This window comes from Crocodylus porosus, unplaced genomic scaffold (genome assembly GCF_001723895.1).
Source record: "Crocodylus porosus isolate Cpor-Errol unplaced genomic scaffold, CroPor_comp1, whole genome shotgun sequence".
Lineage (NCBI taxonomy): Eukaryota > Metazoa > Chordata > Crocodylia > Crocodylidae > Crocodylus > Crocodylus porosus.
Genome location: NW_017728909.1, coordinates 62,793,789 through 62,816,917, shown reverse-complemented (window position 1 = coordinate 62,816,917; position 23,129 = coordinate 62,793,789). Strand labels below are relative to the sequence as shown.

Here is a 23,129-nt window from a genome sequence, read left to right as displayed (position 1 = left end):
TTTGAAGGGAATCATTGCTCTTGATGCACCTTTCAGGAAGTACTTATTTCTTCAGAAAACACGGGATCTAAAATTACCTTTAAAAGAAGAATACTCAATAACTTATTCTCTAAAGGTGCAATCTGTAAGAGATTGTCACTTCTTTGTATCCTTTCTGTGAGACTGGTAGGGTAGTTGGACAGAATAAACTTCTAGAGTGATTGGGTGCCTTAAACTAATCACTCCTCACTGTGGAAATCACATCAGTTCCCAAGGCCTGTCAATTTCTTTATGGCTAGGGGCAGAGATTACACATAGACCAGTTTAAGTGATCAGAAACTGGTTTAAAGCTGTAACAGAACAGATGTTCAGTGCACATAAAGCCCTTTCAAAATGGCCAAAACCAGTTTGAGATAAACCTGGTTGACTGTAGTATCAGACTTAACTGATTTGGCTCACACCGGTTTATACACCTGTCCCAGATCCCTTGCTGGTTTAAAATAAATCAGACACCCCCAGCATCTCAGCATGCTTTCTGGGTTGGGAGGGGCTCTCTGCTCCAACCACACGGCTGCCCCTGCCCCTCTGCTTTCTAGCCAGAGCAGGGACAGGCCCAAGCAGCAACACCAGCCAGCATGGCCCTGTTACAGCAAAGTGGACAGGAAGGGGGTTAATTCTTTCCTCCTTCCCCTCTTCCCCCACTGCAGCCAGGGTCAGCCTGTCTGCTGGGGAGCAGAGGGGAGAGGACTACTGCGGTGGCCCCTGGAGCTGGCGGACCCCAGCTGCAGGGAAAGGACGGAGGGAGGAATTAACCCTTCTCCCTGCCCCCTTCACCTTAACAGGGCCATGCTGAGTAGATTGTCTCATAGGGTGAGGTGGGAGGAGCTCTGTTCTGTGCTGGGGGGGACTCTTCCCCCTCCTCCTCCTCCCAGGGTGGGGAGGGGTACTCTCTGAGGCACTGGGTGGGGACTCTTCCTCCTCCTCTCCTTCCCCACCCCCACTGTAGAGCTGGGAGGGAGGGGGAGGGGGGGCTCCATATGATGCTGCCCAGCCCCAGAGTCAGGGTGGGGTGGAGGGGGAGGCTCTCTCCCCTCCCCCACAGAGAGGCAGCAGAAGCAGAGCTCAGCTGGGCAGAGTGCGAGTGTGTAGGGTGACAGGGAGGGTGGGGGGATGTACAGACCCCCTACACACTCCCCCCATGGTATGCAGCCCCCAGTGCCTGGCAGCAGCAGCAGGTAGGGAGGAAAGGGTGTTTGTCCCCAGCACAGGTGCAGCTCCGGCCAGTGCTGTATGGGGGTAGGGAGTGGAGCCTGTCTTATCCCCATGTCTCTGCTGCCTGAGCCTTAGCCTGCAGCTCCAGCCCTTGCAGCAGGGGAAGACCCACACCCGAGCCAGCTGCTTCCCCTGCTCCCCACTGTGTAGGTCCCTGTACTCTGCCAGGAGTGGAGGGAGCCCTGCCTGCCCCCTGCTTCTCTGCAGAGTCCAGTGTGGGGCTTCCCTGCTGTGAGTGTGGAGCTGCAGGGGCAGTGTGGAACCAGCACAGCGCTACCTGCTTCTGTTGCAGAGGCATTGTGCCGTGCCTGCAGCTCCGTACTCGCACGGGGAAGCCCTGTGCTGGACTCTGTGGGAAAGCAGGGGGCAGGGCTTCCTCCACTCCCAGCAGAGTGCTGAGACCTGCACAGTGGGCAGGGGAGGAAGCAGCTGGCTCCAGTGCAGGGCTTCCCCTGCTGTGAGGGCTGGAGCTGCAGAATCAGGCTCTGAGTCACAGGAGTAAGGCAGGCTCCACTTCCTCCCCCTCTGCAGTGCTGGCCAGAGCTGCGCCTGTGCCAAGCATGAGTGCCCAGATCTGCCTGCCTGCTGCTGCCAGGGGGAAGTGTGTGGGGGTCCCTACACCCCCACACCCTGCCCAGCTGAACTCTGCGCTCTTGCTGCCTCTCTGGGGGGGGGTAGGAGGAGGAAGGACAAGCATTTCCCCCAGCATGGAACACAGCCTTCGCCTGCCCTGGGGTGGGGACTGGGGGGAAGAGTCCCTTTCTGGGGCTGGGTAGCATCCCATGGAGCCCCACCTCCCCACCCTGTAGTGATGGGGGAGAAGCAGGGGGAAGAGTCCCCCTCTGGGGCCAGGCAGCCTCACAGAGCCCCACTCCCCACCCCACTGTGGGGGGGGGAAGGAGAAGGGAGAAAAGCGCCCCCCAGCACCAAACTGGGCCCCCCGCCTGGCCCTGCCATGGTGGGGGAGAGGGAGGAGGGGAAAGAGTTCCCTTCTGGGTCAGGGCAGCCGTGTGCCCAGATTACTCCTGGCTGTCAGGGAGCTGCTGGGGCAGGCTTGTCTGGGCCTAGCCATGCCTGCCCCGCTCAGCTCAGCTTTCCTGTGGAAGGGAGGGGCTGTTCTAGTACCCCCACGCTTTTGGCTTGAGCCACTGCAGGCATCTGCCAAATGCCTATCCACTTACAAACTGATTCACTCTCTGCAGGTTAAACTAACTTGCAAAGACTGACTCAATTCAGGCTCAGGCTTTTTGAATGTCTGTTCCTAGCCTATAAGAGTGAGTAAAATGGAAGAAAAACAAATTGCTCAGCTTGGGTATGATTTTTCATACAACTTGCACCTTTAAAAAATAAAAATTAAAAATAAATGTTGTCTTTGCCCTCAAAGGTAACCAGCTGTACTAGTCCTCTTTAGATACCCCAAATTGATGTTACAAGGAAGTTATTTTGTGATTGCCATTTAAAAGCTTATAATTTCTGTTTATATTAGCTATTTGCATGTAATTAACATCACAAAGGTATGAGTACTACTGAAGTTACTGCTAACAGCTAACATGAAGACTTTTGTGACAAGCATGCATGTGAATGAGAGAACCTAAAGGAATGAGAGATACAAAGCTCAGACAAAACGATTATAACCTTGAGTGAAAGAGAAAAGTAGATTGCCTGTATGAGAAACAAGTATAGGAATATCAAACAATCAAATCTGAATATTTTTATATGAATATTTTTGACTTTCTAAATTTTGAAAGAAACCAAATCTATAAATAAGAGGAAAAGCTAATTTTTTGACCGACCTTAACTGTGCTTTCCTTTTCTTTCAAGATGCTTTTTTCACATTTAGCCTGAAGCCTGAATTCCTCTGTTTAATATTTTTATTTATTGTTATAATATCCCCAAGTTTTTAAGATATTAATATGGCACCTGAATCTCAAATCTACTCTTAAGGTGAATTTTGAACATGTTCTTAATTTTTAAACATTTTGGAAGTATCTGATGTACAATGGGAGCCAGATTTAGTTGAAGATCTGCCCTGTGGATCTCTCTGCAGCAAAATAGTAAAACTACACTGGTAGAAGGTTTAGTGGTATAGGGGGCAAGAGAATTAAGGAACAAACAAAATAGCATAGAAAAATGAAACCTAGTCCAAATGACAAGAAAAATATAACTAGAAAATGTGATATACCGCATGTTCTTCTTGGATGTATTTCATAAGAATCATGACGTTCCCTGTAGCCTGAATGACTGCCCCCCACAACTATATAATTATATATGTCATTCTTTTTCCCATGCCAACATAATCTTAGCTGGAAATCTGTCCCCACCAGAAAACAAAACCTCAGTGCTGCAAAAATCTGTATTATCTACTTCTTTACTTCTAGTCCTAGACTGCTATTTCAGATCCTGCACATAAAGGTAAGTGTGACCTTCCTTTGTGTCACTCAACAGATCTGAGAAACTCTATAGGGCAGCAACATTTAAGACATTTTCTCACAAGAAAGGCTGGTAATGCCAGGAATAAAGTTTTCACATAGATGATTCTTAAATTAATTTTGGGGGGTGAAGAGGAGGAGAGGAAAGGAGATCTGATACTCAGAAGGTGATTATATGATAGATTTCTCTCTGTGGCTATAGGGAACAGGACAAGAAGCAAAGGTCTTAAATTGCCGCAGAGGAAATTTATATGGGATATTAGGAAAACTCTCTCACTGTGAAAGAGGTTAAGTATTGGAACAGGCTACCCAGAGATGGTGAAGAATCTCCATTCTTGCAAGTTTTTAAGATCAGGTTAGACGTACACTTATTGGGAAGGTTTAGTCAGGATCCTGCCTTAAGGGGTTTCCTGTCCAGCCTTATTCCATGATTCTATAATGAATACAAACTGTTATTTCTCTTTTCAAGAATATTACGTTAACTTCTTTGCAGAAAAAAATCTTAGAAAAACATTTAAGTAGTTTGAGAAAGCAAATTATATAAGTTTGAAAAAAGAATAAGTTTATGAAACAGTTGCTCCTCTCAAAAAGCTCATTACCTCTGTACTGCATCCATTCAAGTGGTCTATTTGAGTAGACTTCTGTTTCATTGTCTGTAAAACAGGTGGAAGTCAATACTTAGGCTGTACACTAACAAAATATTACATTTAATGACCACAGTATGTGTGTGCACGTATGTATATGTGTGTAAACAGTGAACTAGTCGTTAAAAAATTAAAACGTAAATTCAATATGGAGAGCTAGTTAGCTTTAGTTCTTTGACAGAAATTATACTTTTGAAACTTAAGAAGAATAGCACTGATGCCCATGGCAAATAATCTAGGCAGAATTCTTTGATTCTAAATGGTCCTGCAGTTTCAATTAAGCTGTTCTTCATGGTTTTTTTCCCCACTTATGTGATACGGAATCAATTTTATTAATTTTTGGTGCACTTAACCGTATTCTTCAGCATCTTTTCTATCTTTAATTTATCAAAGGTGAGAGAAAGTTTCTAGATTTGTTTTGCAAAATCCTGGGATCCTATGAAGTGAATGGAATTATATATATTTAAAGCTACTATTAATTACTACATCTAGCTAACAGCTAACACTATGGTAGTGTCCGTGTATATTACAAAACATGCATCTTTAAAGGGTGTCCTGTAGGAATACCAGGTTTCATGAATAACTTTTGCATACAACATTTATTTATAACACTTCTTTAAAATACCTTTGATATTTTAACTATCTACAGTTAGCATTGGGAGAAAAGGGTGCATGTGTCAAGCAATAAAGTGGGCCAAATTAAACTTGCACTACTGTTTTTGTAGTACTGTCCAACTGGCAGTCCATGAGGGATTAAGTTTGTGGCCCTTGAGCCCCTGCTTAGCTGCCACCACCCTTCCCAGACCTCTAGCTAAAAGAGCATCCAGGCTTTCTGGGCTCCCTCTCCCTCCTTTGGATTTTGCAGCTTGCCCTTGCTCCATGGGGCAGGGAAGTGCAGCATGGTGCAGCTAGGGGAACTGAGGGTGAGCCTGGGACTGCATGAGCATGTAAAGTAGTGACGGGGGGTAGACATGGGCACACAGTGCAGCTCTGGGGTTGGGGGCACCTGCAGAAGTACAGAAGGGATACAGGGAGGATCCATGCAGTGTGTGGCCTGTAGAGGCCCATGGCTTGCCCTGGTGTGTCCCACAGCCACAAAGCATTCAGCCCCTAGCTACTTAGAAGTTGGACAGCCCTGTTGTACAGTAACAGGGGTAATTGTCTAATGAATGGAGAAGTATAAAGTATACATTTTATTGGCTTAGCTTTTCCATTCTCTGATCTGGTAGCTTTGTGTCAGGGACACTGTGAGTAGTAACCCTTTTGGTTCAGAATCAAGCCTGCATATTGGTACTGTGGAAATATTTACGCTTTTTTTCATAGTAACTATCACAGAAAGCTACTAACACATATTAGTTGAGATAAATACATTATGTAGTAGTAATGTGTACTGATTCAATCAAAATAACTTATATTTTATTTTTCTGAATGTGAATTCATGTACTTAGTTGCTAACAGACTGTTTTATTACAGGGCTTTATTACAATTTAAATTGGTGATATTAAAACAATAGACAGCATTAGATGATGTTCTCCTTGAGGGAAATTTGACTTAGAATAACAATTCTGTACAGAACTCAGCAGAGTATTTGTTTGCTTAGGGACATCTAAAGTTTAAGAACATGTTAATGTGATTTAGTTAGTTATTAAATCAATGATAATGGATGCCAAGGAGGGCATGACAGGAGATGTATCCAGATATACCCTCTTCACATGCTCTCCCCCTAAAGTACCCACTATTGCCACTATTGGAGACAGGCTTATTTACTCTAAAAGACTGGTGGGTCTAGGTCCACCAGGAAACTATTGATATTCCTTAATCAAAGGGAGTTCAAAAAACAGACCCACGGTTGCTCAGGTTCCCACTGGCTTGGGGCTCCTTACTGGTTTGGCAGATGGCTAGTCTGGCCAGTCAGGAAGAGGTTAACCCAGAGGTCCTGGGATCTGGTTTAAAAAAAAAAGGTGTAGGAAGATGTGTAAGTGTAGGTGTAGCCAGAACTTCAGAAGGAGATTCCTGAGGAGGCAACGGAGGGGCTGCAGCCCTGAAGCATTTGAGGTAGCCATGTGCCAAGGTCTCCCTCTGTTCACAAAAAGGGTAGGTGTTGGGAGACTCAGAGAAGTGTGCCAGATACATGCCTATGCGGATGGCTCCATGCAGGAGATGCCAATCTAGGTCCCTGGTGGCTTGTGGGATTAGGGAAGAATACAGGCTGGTCCACCAAGGACTCTTCCTCTTGCCAAAGGTGTCCCACTACTTGGTATCTGGGCAGAATCCCAACGGCAGCATGGTGGCGAGTGTGAAGCACTAGAGTACGCAGCTAGTGGTGGTTGGCTGCGCAGAAGCAAACCAGTTTCATAGCCCCCAGCCTGCTGGGCTGGTGTGTTAGACATGGAATACTGGGCTAAATGGATCACTGATCTGACTGAGTATGGCACTTATGTTCTTATGTCCTTAACAGCTAGTTATAGGAAGACTAAAATTTAGTCCACATCTTTGTTGGACAGTTCAAAACCAAGCAAAAATATTATCAACTACTATTCTTATCATGGACATTTCTTATATTCCCTCATACTCATTAGACTCATACTAAACAATTACCTCCATTTGTCAAGCAACCCTATTAAACTAAATACACTATAGGATTCTTAATCTTTAAGTTACCATTTATTGTTACAATTTCTGAAGGTCTTGAGACACTAGTTTTCATGGTTACACATCTGTATTTTGAGGAGAAATAACAATTCCCTTTTAATTTATTTTTTATAACCAGAAATTTATGCAATCCTGCCTCTTACTTACCTGAGCAAAATACATATGCTTTATTAATGCATGTTTCATTTTAACAAGGTGTGTGTCAGATTCTGTATCTCTGGCTTCTTGTTCAGCTAGACAAGTGTTCATATGACTATCTTCAACAACATTTTGTATTTCACTCTGTGCAGGGAGAAAAATATATTATTTTAAATTTGAGCATGGCATTTGCAGACAACAGCTTAAAGCAAGGTTTCTTAGTTTTCTGTTTGTTCTTTTAAAAATGTGTATAAAAAGAGTAGAGGACACCTCTCAGGCTACTGAATCCTGCTCCTGAGCTTCCAGGCTACTTTTTATTCACAAAGTCCTAAAAATTGTCCATTCTAACACCCTGCAACTACCAAGCACAATACAAAACCAAAAGTGCCTTGCCACGTGCCACAGAAAAAAACCTAGGAGAGACAAGGATACTCCCAATGCCCTGCTACTGCACTGGTACAGAAGTCATAGGTTAATATACCCTCAGAGACCATGTTCCTGCTTATACAGCAAGGCAAAGGCCATCCCTCACAATCCTGTCATGTTTGACCCAAAGAAAATACTTACTACTGACCTCAAACCCTAAAACTACATTAGCAGTTTCATAGCTGCACCACACTGCTGCTTAATGATCCTCCTTTCATCAACCAGTATGCACAGGACCCTCTCTTCTACTGACTCTAGTCTGAGTCCTCATCTCACAGCCAAAATTCTTGTTATCAGTCCCTAAATGCATGACTTTGAACCATTTTTCTATATCTGAATTTCTTAAAGTGTCAAAATAATATGCCAGATTGACACCCTTGGAAACAGAAACCTTTCATCATAAAGGAAAGTATAGCTTGGGCAGCCATTAGTGCAAAATACCTTCAAAATCATCCTTCTGATTTATTCCAGCCCTGAATCTCTTTCTGAGCTGAATATGATAGCTTACATTACATACTTGATTTTGTCTTTTATTTGCCTAATACCACTGAATCTTTTTATAAAGGCCACTAAAAGAAATTAGATTTCAATTCCTTTCAGTTATTGCCAACAAAGTATGACCTGAGCTAGCAACACAGATCTTAAGTGTTTTCTATCTTATTAACAGAATCTCCAAGCTATCCAGTCCCTTCATTCTCTCTCTGCCTTGGGAATGAGGTATTTCTTATACTTTCCATAGCAGAGTCTCATTTTGTAATTAAATACTGCCCAATACACAATGCTGTCTGTAAAGTTACATGTAGTCCTTTTGTTCTGAGACAATTTCAATTTAAATTTAAGAACACTTACTATATAATCTAGTGGGTGAGAGGCAGGAGGCCTGATTACCCTAAGCTTTATACTTTATATTGGAAACCAACTGACTGCCAAAGCTACCTTCATAGTACCAGCTTCCAGTCTAAGCACGCCACTAGCCAATCTCTGTTCAACTGTATCTGCACTGTCACCGACCAGGATGCATACCTTAAGAATATGAAGCAGGAATACCTGCAAATACAGTACAATCCTAAAACTATAGCCACTAAAATCAACAAAGCCAGACTTAGACCTCATTTCAACCTTCTACAATACTAACCCCAAAACAAGGACAACAGAATCCCTCTCATTGCCACCTACACCCCACCAACCTGAACACTTCAAAAAATGGCCTGAACAAGAAATTGTGGGACAAGAAATCATTCACAGATTGGATTGTGTGAAGTATGGTTTTAAGCTGTAGCTTTTGTGATTCCTTTTGTTCCTGCGTTTGCCAATCCCAGAACTGCCATCTCTCCTGCCTTCTGTATTTGTATCACTCCTTCCATGTTATACACTGGTGTATGCATATCCTTTGACAGCATATGGTGTAGGGACCTTGAGCTCACAAAAGCTTATGCCATATCTATCTCTGATTTAGTTTATAATAATGACATCAAACTCATTCAGGCCCCACATACTGGGTGAAGGTCACTGGACTGGTCTGAGGACTGGACTTACAACCAACCCCACCCCCTGTGCAGCACTTGCAGTGACAGGTCCAGCCCCAGGCCTTGCTGTGCATGTAGCATGCATGCAGCCCATGATAAGCAGCCTGGACTTGAGGCTACAGGAAGCACAGGAGGTTCATCTGGGGTGCCACATATAGCCTATGTCCTGAACACCCTCCCCGCCATGCTGCGTGCAGTGCCGGGTCTGGCCTGTGTACTGAGGGAAGCACGTGTCCCATTCTGGCTCTGTGTGCTGCATGCATAGGGAGCCTTGGGGCCGGTACACACTGCATGCAGGGCTGGACTGGCTGCATGTAGCACTGGGGTCTGGCACACATATGCTGCACATGGTGCCCCACCCAACTGGCTCTGCATACTGGCTCATATGCAGCTTGCACCTCAGACCCAACCCCTCTGCTGCATGCAAGGTGCCAAGTCCAGTGATCCACAGGCTGGATCATATGGCTCCCACAGGTCCTGTTTGATACCCCTGGTCTATATGGCTCAAATTTATCCTGCCCTTTACAAGAATTTAAAGCAGTTTTATAGTTTCAATTAAAGTGAATATGCCTCCCAAAACATGCCAGCACATTTATCTCACATATTTCACAGGTACTAAAGTGGGACAAGGGGCTTTAAATCTGTAGGATTCCAGGTCAAAAGGATTTCCTGGGAGAAATTCAACATCTGTCAAGAGAAAATGAAGAAAGAGGGCAGGGAACACAACTGTGTTGAGGTAGTCTCAAAAATGCTGGTTACAGATCAATAACCATCATTTCTTGAAGTGGCCAGTGACTATTCCAACTCCTGGGATAGTTTAAGAATCAATATGACTAGGGGCATAAACAGACTTAGTTTGAAAGCAATTCTAATACTGCTTTACCAACCTGAGCTTTTCATTTGGATGCCAGAGCTACGGAAAAAAATGTTTTTTTTATTTTTCATTTTCTGGGGGGGAAGGTAGAGGAGGGGGGACAGAAAGGTCGGTAAGAATTGTGACTCAAGCTCCAAGTGGTAGTGCTACAGGTTTCTAAATTTGAAATAATCTTGAACTTTTCTGAGAAGTATATGCAAAATACCATAGTCCATGCTATCAAGTAAAGAATATGAGGATCAGATAGCACATTAGACCTTTCTGCTGGGTAAACAGATCAGCAATTACCGAGAGAGAGATGTGTTAGAAGATCTGATATACCTATTGCTATCTTGCCCATACTGGAGAAATATAAATATACACAGCCTTATTTTTCAGATAATACTCAGAAAAAAAGGAATGGTTAAAACTTAGGGGAGACAGACTTCCTGTCTACTAGAAATGCATCAGATGCAGACTGTCTGTTCTTGTCTCCAAGCAGCATTTTGAGCATCTGTAGTTGTCTTGTGATTAGGATTTTCTCTTGACACACCACAAGTATGTGTCTGGTCACTTAGAATTTTTTGTTATTTGGAATCCGAATCTGAGATTTGGGTTTAGTTGAGGAGACTGATACCTTCAGCATAACTCTATCAAGCTCTTTAGCCCTGAGAGAGTAAAAGCTAAGGCTAGTCTTTCCATATTTAAATGTCTTATGGACCCAGAACCATATTAGTGCTTCCTGGGACGTGCTGTCCTGGAGAAATTCTATGACTCTACGAGTGAAAGTGCTGTATATGGAATAATAAGATGGAAAATGACCTTCTCCAAGGCAGGTCAGACAAAGCACATGTGTGCACGACGGAGGGAATACTGTAAGGAAAGAGGTGAACTTCCAGAACCTCTGTTCATGTCCACAATCCATAACTATGGATAAGTACTCAGGCTTGGCACATAACGATACCAGTAAACTAGAACAAATGCATGCAAGGTTCAAAAGATCTAACTCCGTGTTTCTCAACCTTTTTAGGCCGGTGACCCAGTTTTCAAAGCAAAGAGAAAAATTCTCTCAGCCCTTTATATTCAACCAGAAAAATAAAAAAGAATATGCTACCTCTATGCTGCTACAAATACTACCTTATGACTCTCAAACTTTATTCCAAGGTTATATTTAAAATGTTATTTTCTTTAAAACTGCAATAAAAAGCTTTCAGTTTCTTGTGATTTCAACAGTTTCTCATGACATTGTTGTAGGACCAGTAAGTTGGATCTCTGTTTCCTATATTATTCTCTAACAGACAAAAATTACTTCAAAATTTCTCTATGCATAATCTTTTAATTACTTGAATGTGATTTTTTCTTAATAAAGTCTTCTTTCTTCACAGCATACTAGCTTGCTGTCTTAGAAGTTGTATGCAAATTCCACACTATATGCCTATCACAGAAATACTGCACACTCTTTCTCTCTCTTGCTTCACATGCATTCCTCTTCTAAACCTTATACAGCACTATGAATTGTTCTTCTTTGGCAATCCCTTGCAGTTGTGGATGACTGTCTTCCATGATTGTCTTCTCTATGGATCCACAGATGGCTAATGAAGCCAATCCAGACATCTGCTTCCATGTGGGGTGGGTGGCTGCAGATTCTTGTTTCAGTCTGACATCTTCTGCCTGTGTCCCGAGACCAACACAGCTACATCCAACACCCCTGATCCAGTCTGAGACATACTATTTCTGCCACTCCTACTTTTCTGTCTCCCATGGTCATCGTAAGGTTTCAAGTACTGAGATTCTTGCAGCAGATTCTTCTTCCATTTGGGGTGGTCCAAGGCAGCAGTCTCCCATGAGTTGATGTCAACGTTGAATTTTTTCAAGTTGGCCTTGATGATGTCCTTTAGGATTGTCCATGAGGGTCCTGATGTTCCAGGTTGCAAAATTTATTGTATATCTTTGTTGATTTTGACTGCAGTAAAGGTGATTCCACTGGATGCAGTTATCCAGTCAGGAAGAAGGTAGACAGATTAAGTGTAGGGCACTGCTTCTAGTTCCCTCCTCATGTGACGCAAGCAGAGTGGATCCTGAAAAGGGCTGCTCAGCTGTAGTTACAGCTGCCAAATCACATTCCTGCCTCATCTGAGTGTTAGAAGACCTTCTTATAACTGCTACCTTCATACCAGTTCATGACTAGGACATTCGAGAACTCATAATGCTGCTCCCGTTGTCACTAGTTGGTTGCCAAAGTGCTTTAAAAAAGTGGTGGAAAAGTAATTTTCATGGAAGAAGCCTATGCATGATTTCTTTTACTGTGGAGAAGCTGCTGCAACATCTGCTTTCACACAGTTCTCGACAGAACAGGATCTTAATCCAATTGCAAGGAGGCTAAAAAAACTGGATACCTCATTCCACTGCACCCTTTGTCTGCCTTCACAACCACTGAGATTCTAATATCTTCTGCCTATTCTAATGTTGAAGACTTGTAAACCCATGGCTGGGGGCTGGACAGGCTTATTATAGTGGCGACCTATACTCACCATGTCACAGCACTGTCAAAGGATATATGTGGCTTTTCAGGAGGAAACCATTACCATCTGCTGTCCCCATCCTGGTGGGTGGTTGCTGCCACTGCTTGGTCCATGACTGCTTATTCGTCAGAGTCACCCCTGCTTATTTCACTGCTAAACTTCCCTCTTTCTGCCACCTATGGAAGCATGTGCTGGTAAAGCATGCTGCTGCCAGATTGTTCTTCACCCAGGTCAGGAAAGGCAAAATAATTCCCCTCAGGATAATTAAGAAGATTTTTAAAAAATTAGTCCAATTCAGTATGAAATACATGGTCTTGCAGGAGTCTAGACTCTAGTATGCTAAAGTGTTAAGTTTCACTCAGTGGGAGCTAGGTTTACATATTTCATGTTCCCATGCATACTACATCTCTAGAAATACACTCCCTAGCTAGACACAGAGAAGAAAATGAAAATAAATCTAGCAGAGAAGAAAATGAAAGTAAATCTAGGTCTTTCACATTGCATTATGGTATATTTGTTGGTAAATGTTTCAAAAACAAGAGGCACCAAAGATTTTTGCTTTGCTTTACAAAGAGACAAATGTGAAAAGAAATGTCAATGAACATCTCAATGTGGGTAGGTAGATTTAAAACAGATTTAGCATCCCAGATTGCAACAGTTATAATTAGACATAATGGTTCAAATTTACCACTGGGAAGCTGCACTTGTTTTCAGTATTTCTGAACCACTACAGTTGACCATCATTTTAATATGTTCTGTATAAAAATATAGCAGAATTTATGTGTGTGTATGGAGAAAGCCACCAGCTAATCCTATAGCATGAAAGTACAATTTGTAATGCAAAGAAATGCAGTGTCATATTTAGGGGGGGGAAATCCTATTTCCAGTTGGAAATTCTGTACTAAAACAAAGATGTTGCGTAAGAAAATAGCATTTTCATATGGAAGTTTGCCAATAGTCAGTTTCACTTTTTTTACTGCTGATTATTTGAGTTATTTTCATACATTTCTCAGGAGGAATTGACCTGCAGCTCTTCCACATATCATGCAGGTTAACGAATAATCTTAGTACAATGCATCAGCTAAAGAAGCAATAGGCAGGTGGACACACAGAGAAGAGAGAATAAAACATGCATGGTTAGTAATGCTGCTACTGGACTGATCCAAAATACCCATTTGGACACACAGGAAAAAATGAATACACAATATTTTCAATGACATCAGAAAAATAGCACATACTATTTAAAAAGAGTAGTATTTTAGAAAGCTGATGTTCTTTAAAGTGAATTTGAAAAAATTCAAGTTGTTAATAGTGTATGAAATATTATGCTGATTAGTTGCAATATACTTCAGCTTTGACACAAATTTACAGCCCTGCTAATGAAACATCACTTTCAGTTCATGTTTAATTTACTTACCTCAAGAAGATAATCTCCTAGATATTGCACAGAATAATATGGAGCTTCAAAGAGGTGTTTTTCTCTTTCTGCAGTGAAGCGTTTATTATCAATGAACAGATGAGTAATATCTCTTTCTGCATTTTGTGACTGATATATAGTTGCCTTTCCAGCTTCTAGAACTCTATATCAACATACATTTTGAAAGAGGCATTTACTGTAAATATTTTAATAGTGGTAAGTCAATTTTAATGTTCACAACTTACAACAGAAACACAAACTTAACAGCAAAAGGGGCTAGATGTGAATTTACCTTTTGTATCTTAGACAAATCAGAGTCCTAAGAAGGTATATAATGCACCTAGACAAAATGCTGCCCTTATTTGCTTCATGTGAGGGAATATCAAGTGCAGTGGTAGGGAACATCACGTGTATTTTATAAAGATCAAACTCTTATAATTAAAGTAGTTATGGTTTAATTGCAATATGTCCCAAAGTAATAATTAGTGGCATTTTATAAGAGCCATGTCATCACTGTAATGGTTTAACAAAGAACAGGATACTGTATCCTGAACTATACCATGAAATTTTTATAATGTATAGTATGGCATCATAAGTGTGCGCGTGTGCATGCACACACACACACGCACACTACTGCATGACTGTCAGTATAGTTAGTCCCACCCAAAATGATACATAGAGACAGCTCGGCTAATGTTTCTGACATTATTACACTATTACATATGACAGAGCTTCCCAGTAGATATCTTCCAGAAATCTACTGCTGCAGTAAGTTATGTTTCTAAGATAAGATGACAGATAAGAGAGGGGAGCAGAGGCAAAAGGACTCTTCTGAATTGCTGAACGCATATATTATGGTAAAAATTGGAGAGCCAAAACATCTTGGTCTCACCCACTTATAGATAGATCCACCAGTTAGAAGTCCATACTATGAAAAACAAGTAAGAAAAAAGGTGCTAAAAAGGACAGGGGATATGAGAAAAACTAATCCTTTCTGAAAGCTAGTACTGCTTTACTATGACTGAAAGATTCATTTCCTAAAGACAAAAACATCTACCTTGCTAGGTTTTCTGTATGAATAAGAAGATTTCATTCTCTGTAGAAAACAGTCTGGAAAAAATATAGATTACCTAATAAAAACAACTCCCAGTTTTATTGTCTTGCTGGTATAATTCCTGTTAAAAGCTACCTTTACTGTTAGCAAATACAAAGGTGTATAAGACCTTACAAAGGTGTATAAAGCAAGTTCTCATGAGGATTTGCAGCTCTGTTTAGGATTCTAGTGGGAGAATGGTATTTTTTAGAGGTAAAACATGAAGGTATTCATCCAGCCCCAGGACAGTGAAAATAGTAAACTCATCCAATGAGCTACAGAAATAAGAATCTTTCCCTTCTAGTAAAGAATGCCTTGGCTGGAAAGCCTAGAAGTACCAGTCTGTAGCCATGCCGAATCACAGCAAAGAAAGTAGAACAGTGCTTCTGTTCACTCATTGTGGAAGGACTCTGCAAAGGAATACCCTAAAACAGGGGTAGGCAACCTTTTCTGGCTGCATGATCCACCCTAGATTTGAGGTAGGCAGATGGGCAAACGCTAGGACACTTCCACTGCCTTTGTCACTGCTTGTCTCCCTGGCACCACAGGAAAAGCACCTGCAGCCAGCCAGCAGTTCTCCCTGCAGCAGCATAGGGAGAGTGCCCAAAGAGAGAGTGCCCATTTGTCCCTGCATCAGCCTGGGGAGAGTGCCTTCAGAAGGTTCTCCCACTGCCAAATGCTACTGAAGCCCCACGCCTGTGGGTCAGATCCAAAGGTTCCACATGCCATAGGTTGCTGGTTCCAGCTCTAAAACCACAGGATTGAGACAAGTAGCAATTTACTTTCCCTACGGAGAACACAATCTGACTGTATACATCCTCTGGCATCAAATGCAGCAATATACTGCCCATATACTGCTGTTAACAATAATGTTATCGTCAGGGACAATTAATCAAGTCTGCTCCACACACAAGCTGATGTGAACTGCAGTGAACCACGTGCATGTGGCAGGGCAAGATCAAACACTCAGCAGGTGTTTGATTACGGTGGCCATTTTAGAACTCTGGCTGCCTATATAAACAAGAGCAGTCTGCTGCTGGGAGCTAGGCAAGAAATACTATCTGGTTGAGCTGCTTGATGGGAACATTTTGTAGGTAGGAACAGGAGCTTCTGGTCCTGGGAATGACCTAAAACTGCACCCTGCCAAGGATGGGTGGTCTGGTGGGGCTCCTAGTGGTGTGGGAGCCCCCCAGGAAATGTCAGGCCAGTTGCCACCCCAGTGAAAGGCAGATAGGGGCACTTTAACCCCAGCCCTCACCTTCATGTGGGTTATATCATACATTTAATCCAGGGAAGGCCAGGTAAGCTTCCTGAAGTGCTTGAGCCTGCTGGGGTGAGTGACCCTACGGGGCCAGGTATACTTTTTGAAGCACCTGAGCTGGGAATGGGAGATCCCGATCCCTGAGTGCAGGCAGGAGGCTTAGATCTAACTCAGGGGACCCGACTGATCAGTGCTGGGGCTGGGATGCAAGTAAGGGTCAAAAAGGCCAGGGGCCCACCGTGAGGGATGCCCATATAAAGCAGAGAAGTTCAGGGTCCTGACTGGCCTGAGATGGGGCCAGGGCTTAAAGGGGAGCCGAAGCTCCCAGGGAAAGGGGCCACAGCTAATGGGCAAATAGGACACTTGAGTGGGCTGCCTGAGATGCCATCTGTGAGGCTTGGGCCGCAGTGTAGGGGTGGAACAGAGCTGTGGATAGCTCCCCCAATATTGGGGTGTATAATGGGCAGCCTCCTGCCTAATTATTACATCAATATTGTTACATCACGGCATGGCAAGCGAGACAGGCAGGTGGCTGACCTGTAGATGGCGGCAGGCCAGTGCTTGCACTGGGTATGAAAGCTTGCCCCTCTCACAGTGCAGTTGTATAAGCAGTGAAATGCATGTCAGCACACAGAAAATGGTGGCGGTATGCTTCTGAACTAAAGCACCTCCTATGTGTTTTAGTTCAAAAAGGTGTGCCACTGCCACTTTCTCAACGCTGACACGCATTTTGCCACTTATACAACTGCATGTGCTTCAGCGCCAGGCATTTTTAAAAGTGCCTGCCACTGCAGCACATGCACGTATACAAATGCCCATAGAAACTAATACATAACTCTTAAGAAGGCTTGACTGACGTTATACAAGTGAAATATTGAGTGCAGTTTTGAACACTCCATTTATGCAACATGTGGAAAAATTAAACAACATTGCAAAAGAGCATAACTATATTCTCAGAGTTTATCTGTATATTTTCCTAAGAGGAAACTTTAAAGACAGGTCATTTCAAACATGGATAAATCTCCACATGCTATATTTGATGCTGCACTAACAATATTAAGCCAAAAAAACACCAAAAAAACAGAAAAACCCTAAACCTGAAGAGAAATGCAGTTATTTTTATGTAAATTTAAGAAGATGATGTATTTGCAATCTTGCAAATCTGCTATAATTTAAAAGGGCTGAAACTAAAACAAGTTGAAGAGGACTAAATTTTAACTGGGATAGGAGAACAAAACTGTATTTAATCAAAATTCTTTTTTTATTTCATTATTTCAACTTAAGAGGTATCATCCTACCTGGTGATAGAATCCCTTCGTTTATCACCTTCTTTAACAACGAGGACAACTTTCCATCTGTGGAAGGCCCCTGGAGCACCAGAGCGTGACAGTTCTTCGCGCCATCTTTTAGGTGCAGATTGCATTTGAGGTGAATAATGGGGACCTTTTTCAAGTTTATATCCCCATTCGTAAGTTGTTTCATCAAGCCATCTGCCACTTTCAGCACTGTTAATTATGTATTCCTTAGTTAGTATCCACTTTCCTAGAAAGCAAATGAACCGTCAGCCACTAAAAATTTTTTGTCCAGACAAAAAACAATCCATTGAACTTAAGAGTTCAAATGGTTGAAGATCAAATATAAAATTAAATGCTATTTCTAACAAGACTGCCAAATTCCCCTTCTCATAATCTTACATCCTGCAGTGTCACTGACAACAGTGGTTTTGCTTTCTTCTGATGTAATAAAATTAATCCAGGACAACAAAACAAAAATTCTTTTTGCTGCTCAGAATTTTATCCTGCATGTCTTCTGTATGGTATCCCACTTAGCCTTTATATTTTTAACTTAATTCTATACTTTACAACTTACCATACTAACTATATTTCTTGATCATGAAGGCACATATTGTGAACTCAGAAAAAAATGCAATAATCCTTTCAAACCACTCATGTGCATAACAGAGGTGGATTCAGCAAATTAAAGTCATCCCATGATATTTTCTGGTTGGAAGCCATAAACATCTGAGCATTAATGCTATCTAAAATTACATAAATTTCAGCTTGAAAAAGCAGGATGTGGTCCAGTTATGAATGTATAATTCTATGAGTCCAAATATCCCTAGCTCTGTAAAATTAGGGATATCTATAATGGAGATAAATGTTTAAGATCAGTACTCTGGTTTTTATTCTTTCTCCTCTCCTCATTCTTGCTCATCTCTGCTTCCACTTTCTCATTCCTCTTCTTTCTTCTTCTTTAAGTGAGCTTTTGATACTGTGTTATAGGGCTGCCCATCTTGTGGCCTATTAGTCGCATTCAGCCTGCAGGGGGTTAAATTGCAGCTCATAGGCTGTTGCCCAAACCCTGTTTGTGCAATTGCTCCTTCTGTCACTGCTGAGCTGGGGTCTCTCCAGGCTCTCTCTTCCTCTTGGGGAGGCCCCATGCTGGGGGGAAGGACAGGAGGAGGGGGACTTTGGACTGACAGGGCCTGTAGACCCTGTACAGCAGGGTCCCCAGGGACAGCGAGGGAACCCTCTTTGCACTGGGGGGGACCCAGGGAGCCCACATGGTGGGGCAGCATGCAGACCCCAGCCACTCAAAAGTTGAAAAGTTCTGCTGTATGCAATAATCTGTACCTACGCCCTTTCTCTTCCTCTCCCCCAACCCTTTTCATGTAAGAATCAGCAGCTATGGTCCCACCATGTCATATACTGAAATGCTACCTACAGAATATATTTTAAGTGAATTTTAAATTATTTCAACTGTACAATCCTCATCAATTCCACAAAACAGCTGGGTACAGGTAAAATGATTCCCTGTAGGAGAATAGGTGGTATTTGTACATGAGTTAGCACTGAGTGGACATGGGATGGAAAGAAAAAAAAGCTACTATGCTTATAACACAGAGATTAAAAAGCACTGTTTATAAAACAGATTAAAAATGACTACTTTTCAGTCAGTAGGTTCTATATCAAAGGAAAACCCTGCAACCAAAAATAAATACTTTTTTCCCAACTGAAAGTATTAGGTGATAATCTCTGTGCATCAAAAATGTACAGAAATTGCAACTCTTTTCAGAATTCAGTCTAATAATGGGGAGTGATAACTGGTAAAGTATACCTGGGGTGGAAAGTACCTATATGTATGCTTAGGCACAGTCAGGGACACTTGCATCAATTTAAAAGGCTGTATGGATGTAAGGTTTTACTGTGGTAAAGGTGAATCTGATGCAACTATTTAATCTCTCTATTCCTAAACAATAGTCAGAGAAACTAAACTGCAGTAATTTCCCCATTTACCTTCAGGAGATAATTGCTGCTGTTCAACTTGCTTACCACAGGTGAGAAACAGAGAGATTAAATAGCTACAGTGCATCAGGTAATGTGTGTTTATGAACAGTAGAGTCCTCTTCGTCTCTGAAGTATTGTAACTGTGCATCTGTACATGTCCTTACTTGTCTTAGAAGACTACTTGTGTTGGGACAAGAAACAAAACATTGTTTTGCATTACTTTATATAATTTATGCACATTAAAACTACATATACTGTTTCATTTCAGAAACATCCTTATAGACTTGTGTAAATAAAAAGAAATTAAACACAATCAAATTTGTGAAACAGAATGCTTTAGGATTATAACAATAAAATAAAGAACTGTAATGAAAAATCTACATTATAATCTGATTTCTTCATGTACTTCTTAAATCTAGTTCAGTAAACTTACATCATAGTTAAAATATTCACAGCTAAAGTTGCATTGCCTATTTTTTTCTTCACTCCAAGTTTTATAGTTCCTTTTGGGCACTGCCCTTTTACTGTATCACAGAAAAAACATTATTGCAGTAATGCAATACTCTGCCACATAACCACATTTTCTGAAACCACATTTTGACCACATCTTACCCTTACTCTGTGAACAGAGTACCTGAATGGTAGCAGAGCAAATGATACTGTTAAAGAAGTAGGTCAGTCACAGGAATAAGAAAATTGGCATCATGTGGCAGACTCTCTCTCAGTGGCTCACCCTAAAGTGCTCTAAAGACCTCTCCTGTGGTCCTCAGAATGAAAATCACCACTTTATAGCACCAATTTCAAAGCCTGTTCAAGTACAGTTAGAGGACCTTCCTGTTAGAGGAAACTTGAGAGAGAGAGAGAGAGCGTGTACGTACTCGTGATACTCAATTTGTTCAGTACTGTGCTTGGTTTTCATTACTACTGAAAATATTTATGTTTTAAAATGGATCACCTATTTCCCACTTCCTCTTTTAGCTAATCCTATATTAAAGCAATAATCCTTTCTTTTTCCCCAGTGCCACTCCGCTTCTCCCTCTTTGGAGGCTGTCATCCTTTCCAGGCCCACAGCCAGAAATCAGAAGATCCTGAGTCCCAATTCGATTGGATATGAATTCTCACTTTATCTGTAGGCAGGTCATTTTAATGATCTACCTCTGGTGCTATGCTCGCTCTCTCTCTGTCTCTTTAGCTATGCTAGTATAACTACTGTGTCAGAGCCCCCTCATTGAGACGCAACATGTCTACCCCAAGACAGAACTCATACCAAAAGAAACTGATACAAGAAAAATCTTATCTGGTAGGGCCCTTACCCAATAGGTGGCCTCTTACATGTATGCAAACCCAAGGGTGTACAGATGTTAGGATTTTTTAGATACTTATCAGTATCCTATCAAAGGCCCAATAATAAAGGTCTGTTATATCTAAGTATTAAAGCTTGTTATCTCTGTATAACTCTCACAATTGATTTTCAACTTTATGTATCTTACACATTGCTTCAACCCTTATGACACACTTACAATGAAAAGAAAAATATTATGATGTCTGATGGACTACTATACCAACAAACCAGTAGGGCAAAATGTCATTAGTCCACTAACATGGCCTGTCAACTCCTATCTAGGTTCCCCTTCATTCAAAAACAACATCTTAAAATACAAAAGAGTCATTTTGAAAACCTTTACTTGTTTGAGTTTTGTGGCATCAGACCCTAAGTCAGGGGGATTAAAACAAGATGAAAGACTATAGGGTGTTCTCAATAAAATGGAAGAATTAAGGAAAATGGAAGAGTTAAGGATTTAAAGGGTTTTTCTTCTGAGTTGGCAGAAGTTTTCAGCTTATGTAGGTGTGCTGACACATGTTGTACGTTATATTTATTATGAGAATTGTATATTAGCAGCTCATTATTTCTATACTTTTATAATTAGTAACTAGTGTAACCACCTGTATAGTTTGGAGTAGGCCTTCTTAACCTTGTTAAGAATGAATAGCTTTTTTGTCTGGCAACAGAGGCACTGAATTCATTCAAATTAGAGGAAAAGATATGGCAAACAAACAAATCCAAGTTTGAACAAAACCATGATTATTAGCACAGAAAGGTAGAATGCTAAAAACAAAGTAAATGAAAGTATTTCTTCCTTGTTCTTTCTTTAAAAAAAAAAACAACTAAAACAATTTTTACTCACCTGCTGCACAGGCTGCTAGAAACTTTTCACTCTTGCAAAGCTGTTTGGCTATAAGGTGTGTGCAATTTCTGTATTTCTGACAAAGGAAAAGAAAAAGATATTGTCATTAAAACGGCTCTCTCTCTGGTTTCTTTTTGTTTTTTGGCTATTGTCTAAAGTGGGCTAGTGATTCTCAACCTGGGTGCAGTAGTCTAAATCAATGACTCTCAACCAGGACAACCTGAGGTGCTGCCAGTTCCTTGGAGAGGTGCCCGAGGTGTGAGGAGGTAAGCAGACAAGCCAAAGTAGACAAATGCATCTCAAGCTTCTCCCTTTCTGAATGATCCCCCATCGTAGCCCTTCTGCATGGCACTAAGCAGGTTAATACATAAATGAGCTGTTGACATGAGGTGCCACTCGATTCTCAAGAGCTTTTTTTTTTTTAATTAAATTTTCTGTATTCCATGCCAAATTTATTCCAAATCTGAGTCAGTCCAGAACCAGAAGTGGCCCTACTACCGGCAAACATCCTCCACCCCCATCTGAGGCTTCAGATGTTTCCAAATCCTTGGGCAGGCATCCTACTTGCAGGCCCAAGTCCAGAGGCTTGGGGTTTGGATGCCCCTGAGTTTTGCCTGCCTGTAGCCATATGGCCGCAGAAACAAGCTAGGGAAAAGAACCTTTCCTTTCCATATAGTGGGCTTAAAGCCAAGACCTTCCCACTCCAGCATCTAAGTGGGAAGTTTACTATACATGACTTTGGTAGGTACTATCCCCTTGCCAGGAAAGCAGTCTTCCCTGGGTATGACTCAGAAGACAGCCTCAGTGGTCACCGCGTTTCCCTTGCCAGGCAAGCACAGAGCTCGATCTGAGCCGACAAGAGGCCGAGGAGGGTGTGTCCAGCATAGCCAAGGCGAGAGGTGCTGGGTGTGCGACCGCTGTCCAGCCTTGCCCTTGCCAGCTTGCTCGGCCACCCTCCGACAGGAGGGATGAAGGAAGGAGAAAGCGGTGGGCACGGCTCACCTTGGAGTCAATGAGAACACAGTCCAGCCTGAGCAGCAGGTCAATCAGCTCCTCTTTCTCTTGGGCCTTGAAGCCGGTCAGTTGGATTTTCCGCTTCTGGGCCCCGCCGGCCATGGGGGAGCGTTAGGAGCAGAGGCGGGGGGAGTGTCCCGCACCCAGTCTTTCTCTCTCTCTCTGTGCTAAGTGGCCGGGCGGGAGCAGGGGCACCTCGTGTGTGGCCCCTGTCAGCGCCACGTGCCCCCCGCACACCGGCCCCCGGCAGCGCCAATCGGGGCCCGGCCAATGGGCGCTGGGGCCACTCTACAAGAGGCAGCTGCCAGTCCCCAGCCGGGCCCTAAGGGCGGCTCTGCACAGCCGCGTAGTCCACAGGCCCGCACCGGGGCCGAGGCGCGGGGCAGAGGCCTGTCTCCCCCTGCCTGCGCCAGCACAGCACAACACAGCC

The 23,129-nt window shown here is 42.5% G+C and overlaps 1 protein-coding gene across 1 annotated transcript in view; it reads right to left on the bottom strand.

Annotated features, from left to right (window-relative positions):
• Positions 1–23,107, bottom strand: part of SLF1 (SMC5-SMC6 complex localization factor 1) — a 53,162-nt gene extending 30,055 nt beyond the window's left edge. Inside the window, exons 1-6 of the mRNA XM_019532384.1 lie at positions 22,688–23,107; positions 21,686–21,761; positions 17,511–17,754; positions 13,859–14,021; positions 7,124–7,258; positions 4,280–4,333 (exon numbers count right to left, since the gene is read on the bottom strand). Coding sequence (XP_019387929.1) covers positions 4,280–4,333; positions 7,124–7,258; positions 13,859–14,021; positions 17,511–17,754; positions 21,686–21,761; positions 22,688–22,801 — 786 coding nt within the window. The 5' untranslated portion in view covers positions 22,802–23,107. The remainder of the gene's footprint in view (positions 1–4,279; positions 4,334–7,123; positions 7,259–13,858; positions 14,022–17,510; positions 17,755–21,685; positions 21,762–22,687) is intronic.
• Between the last annotated feature and the right edge of the window lie 22 nt (positions 23,108–23,129).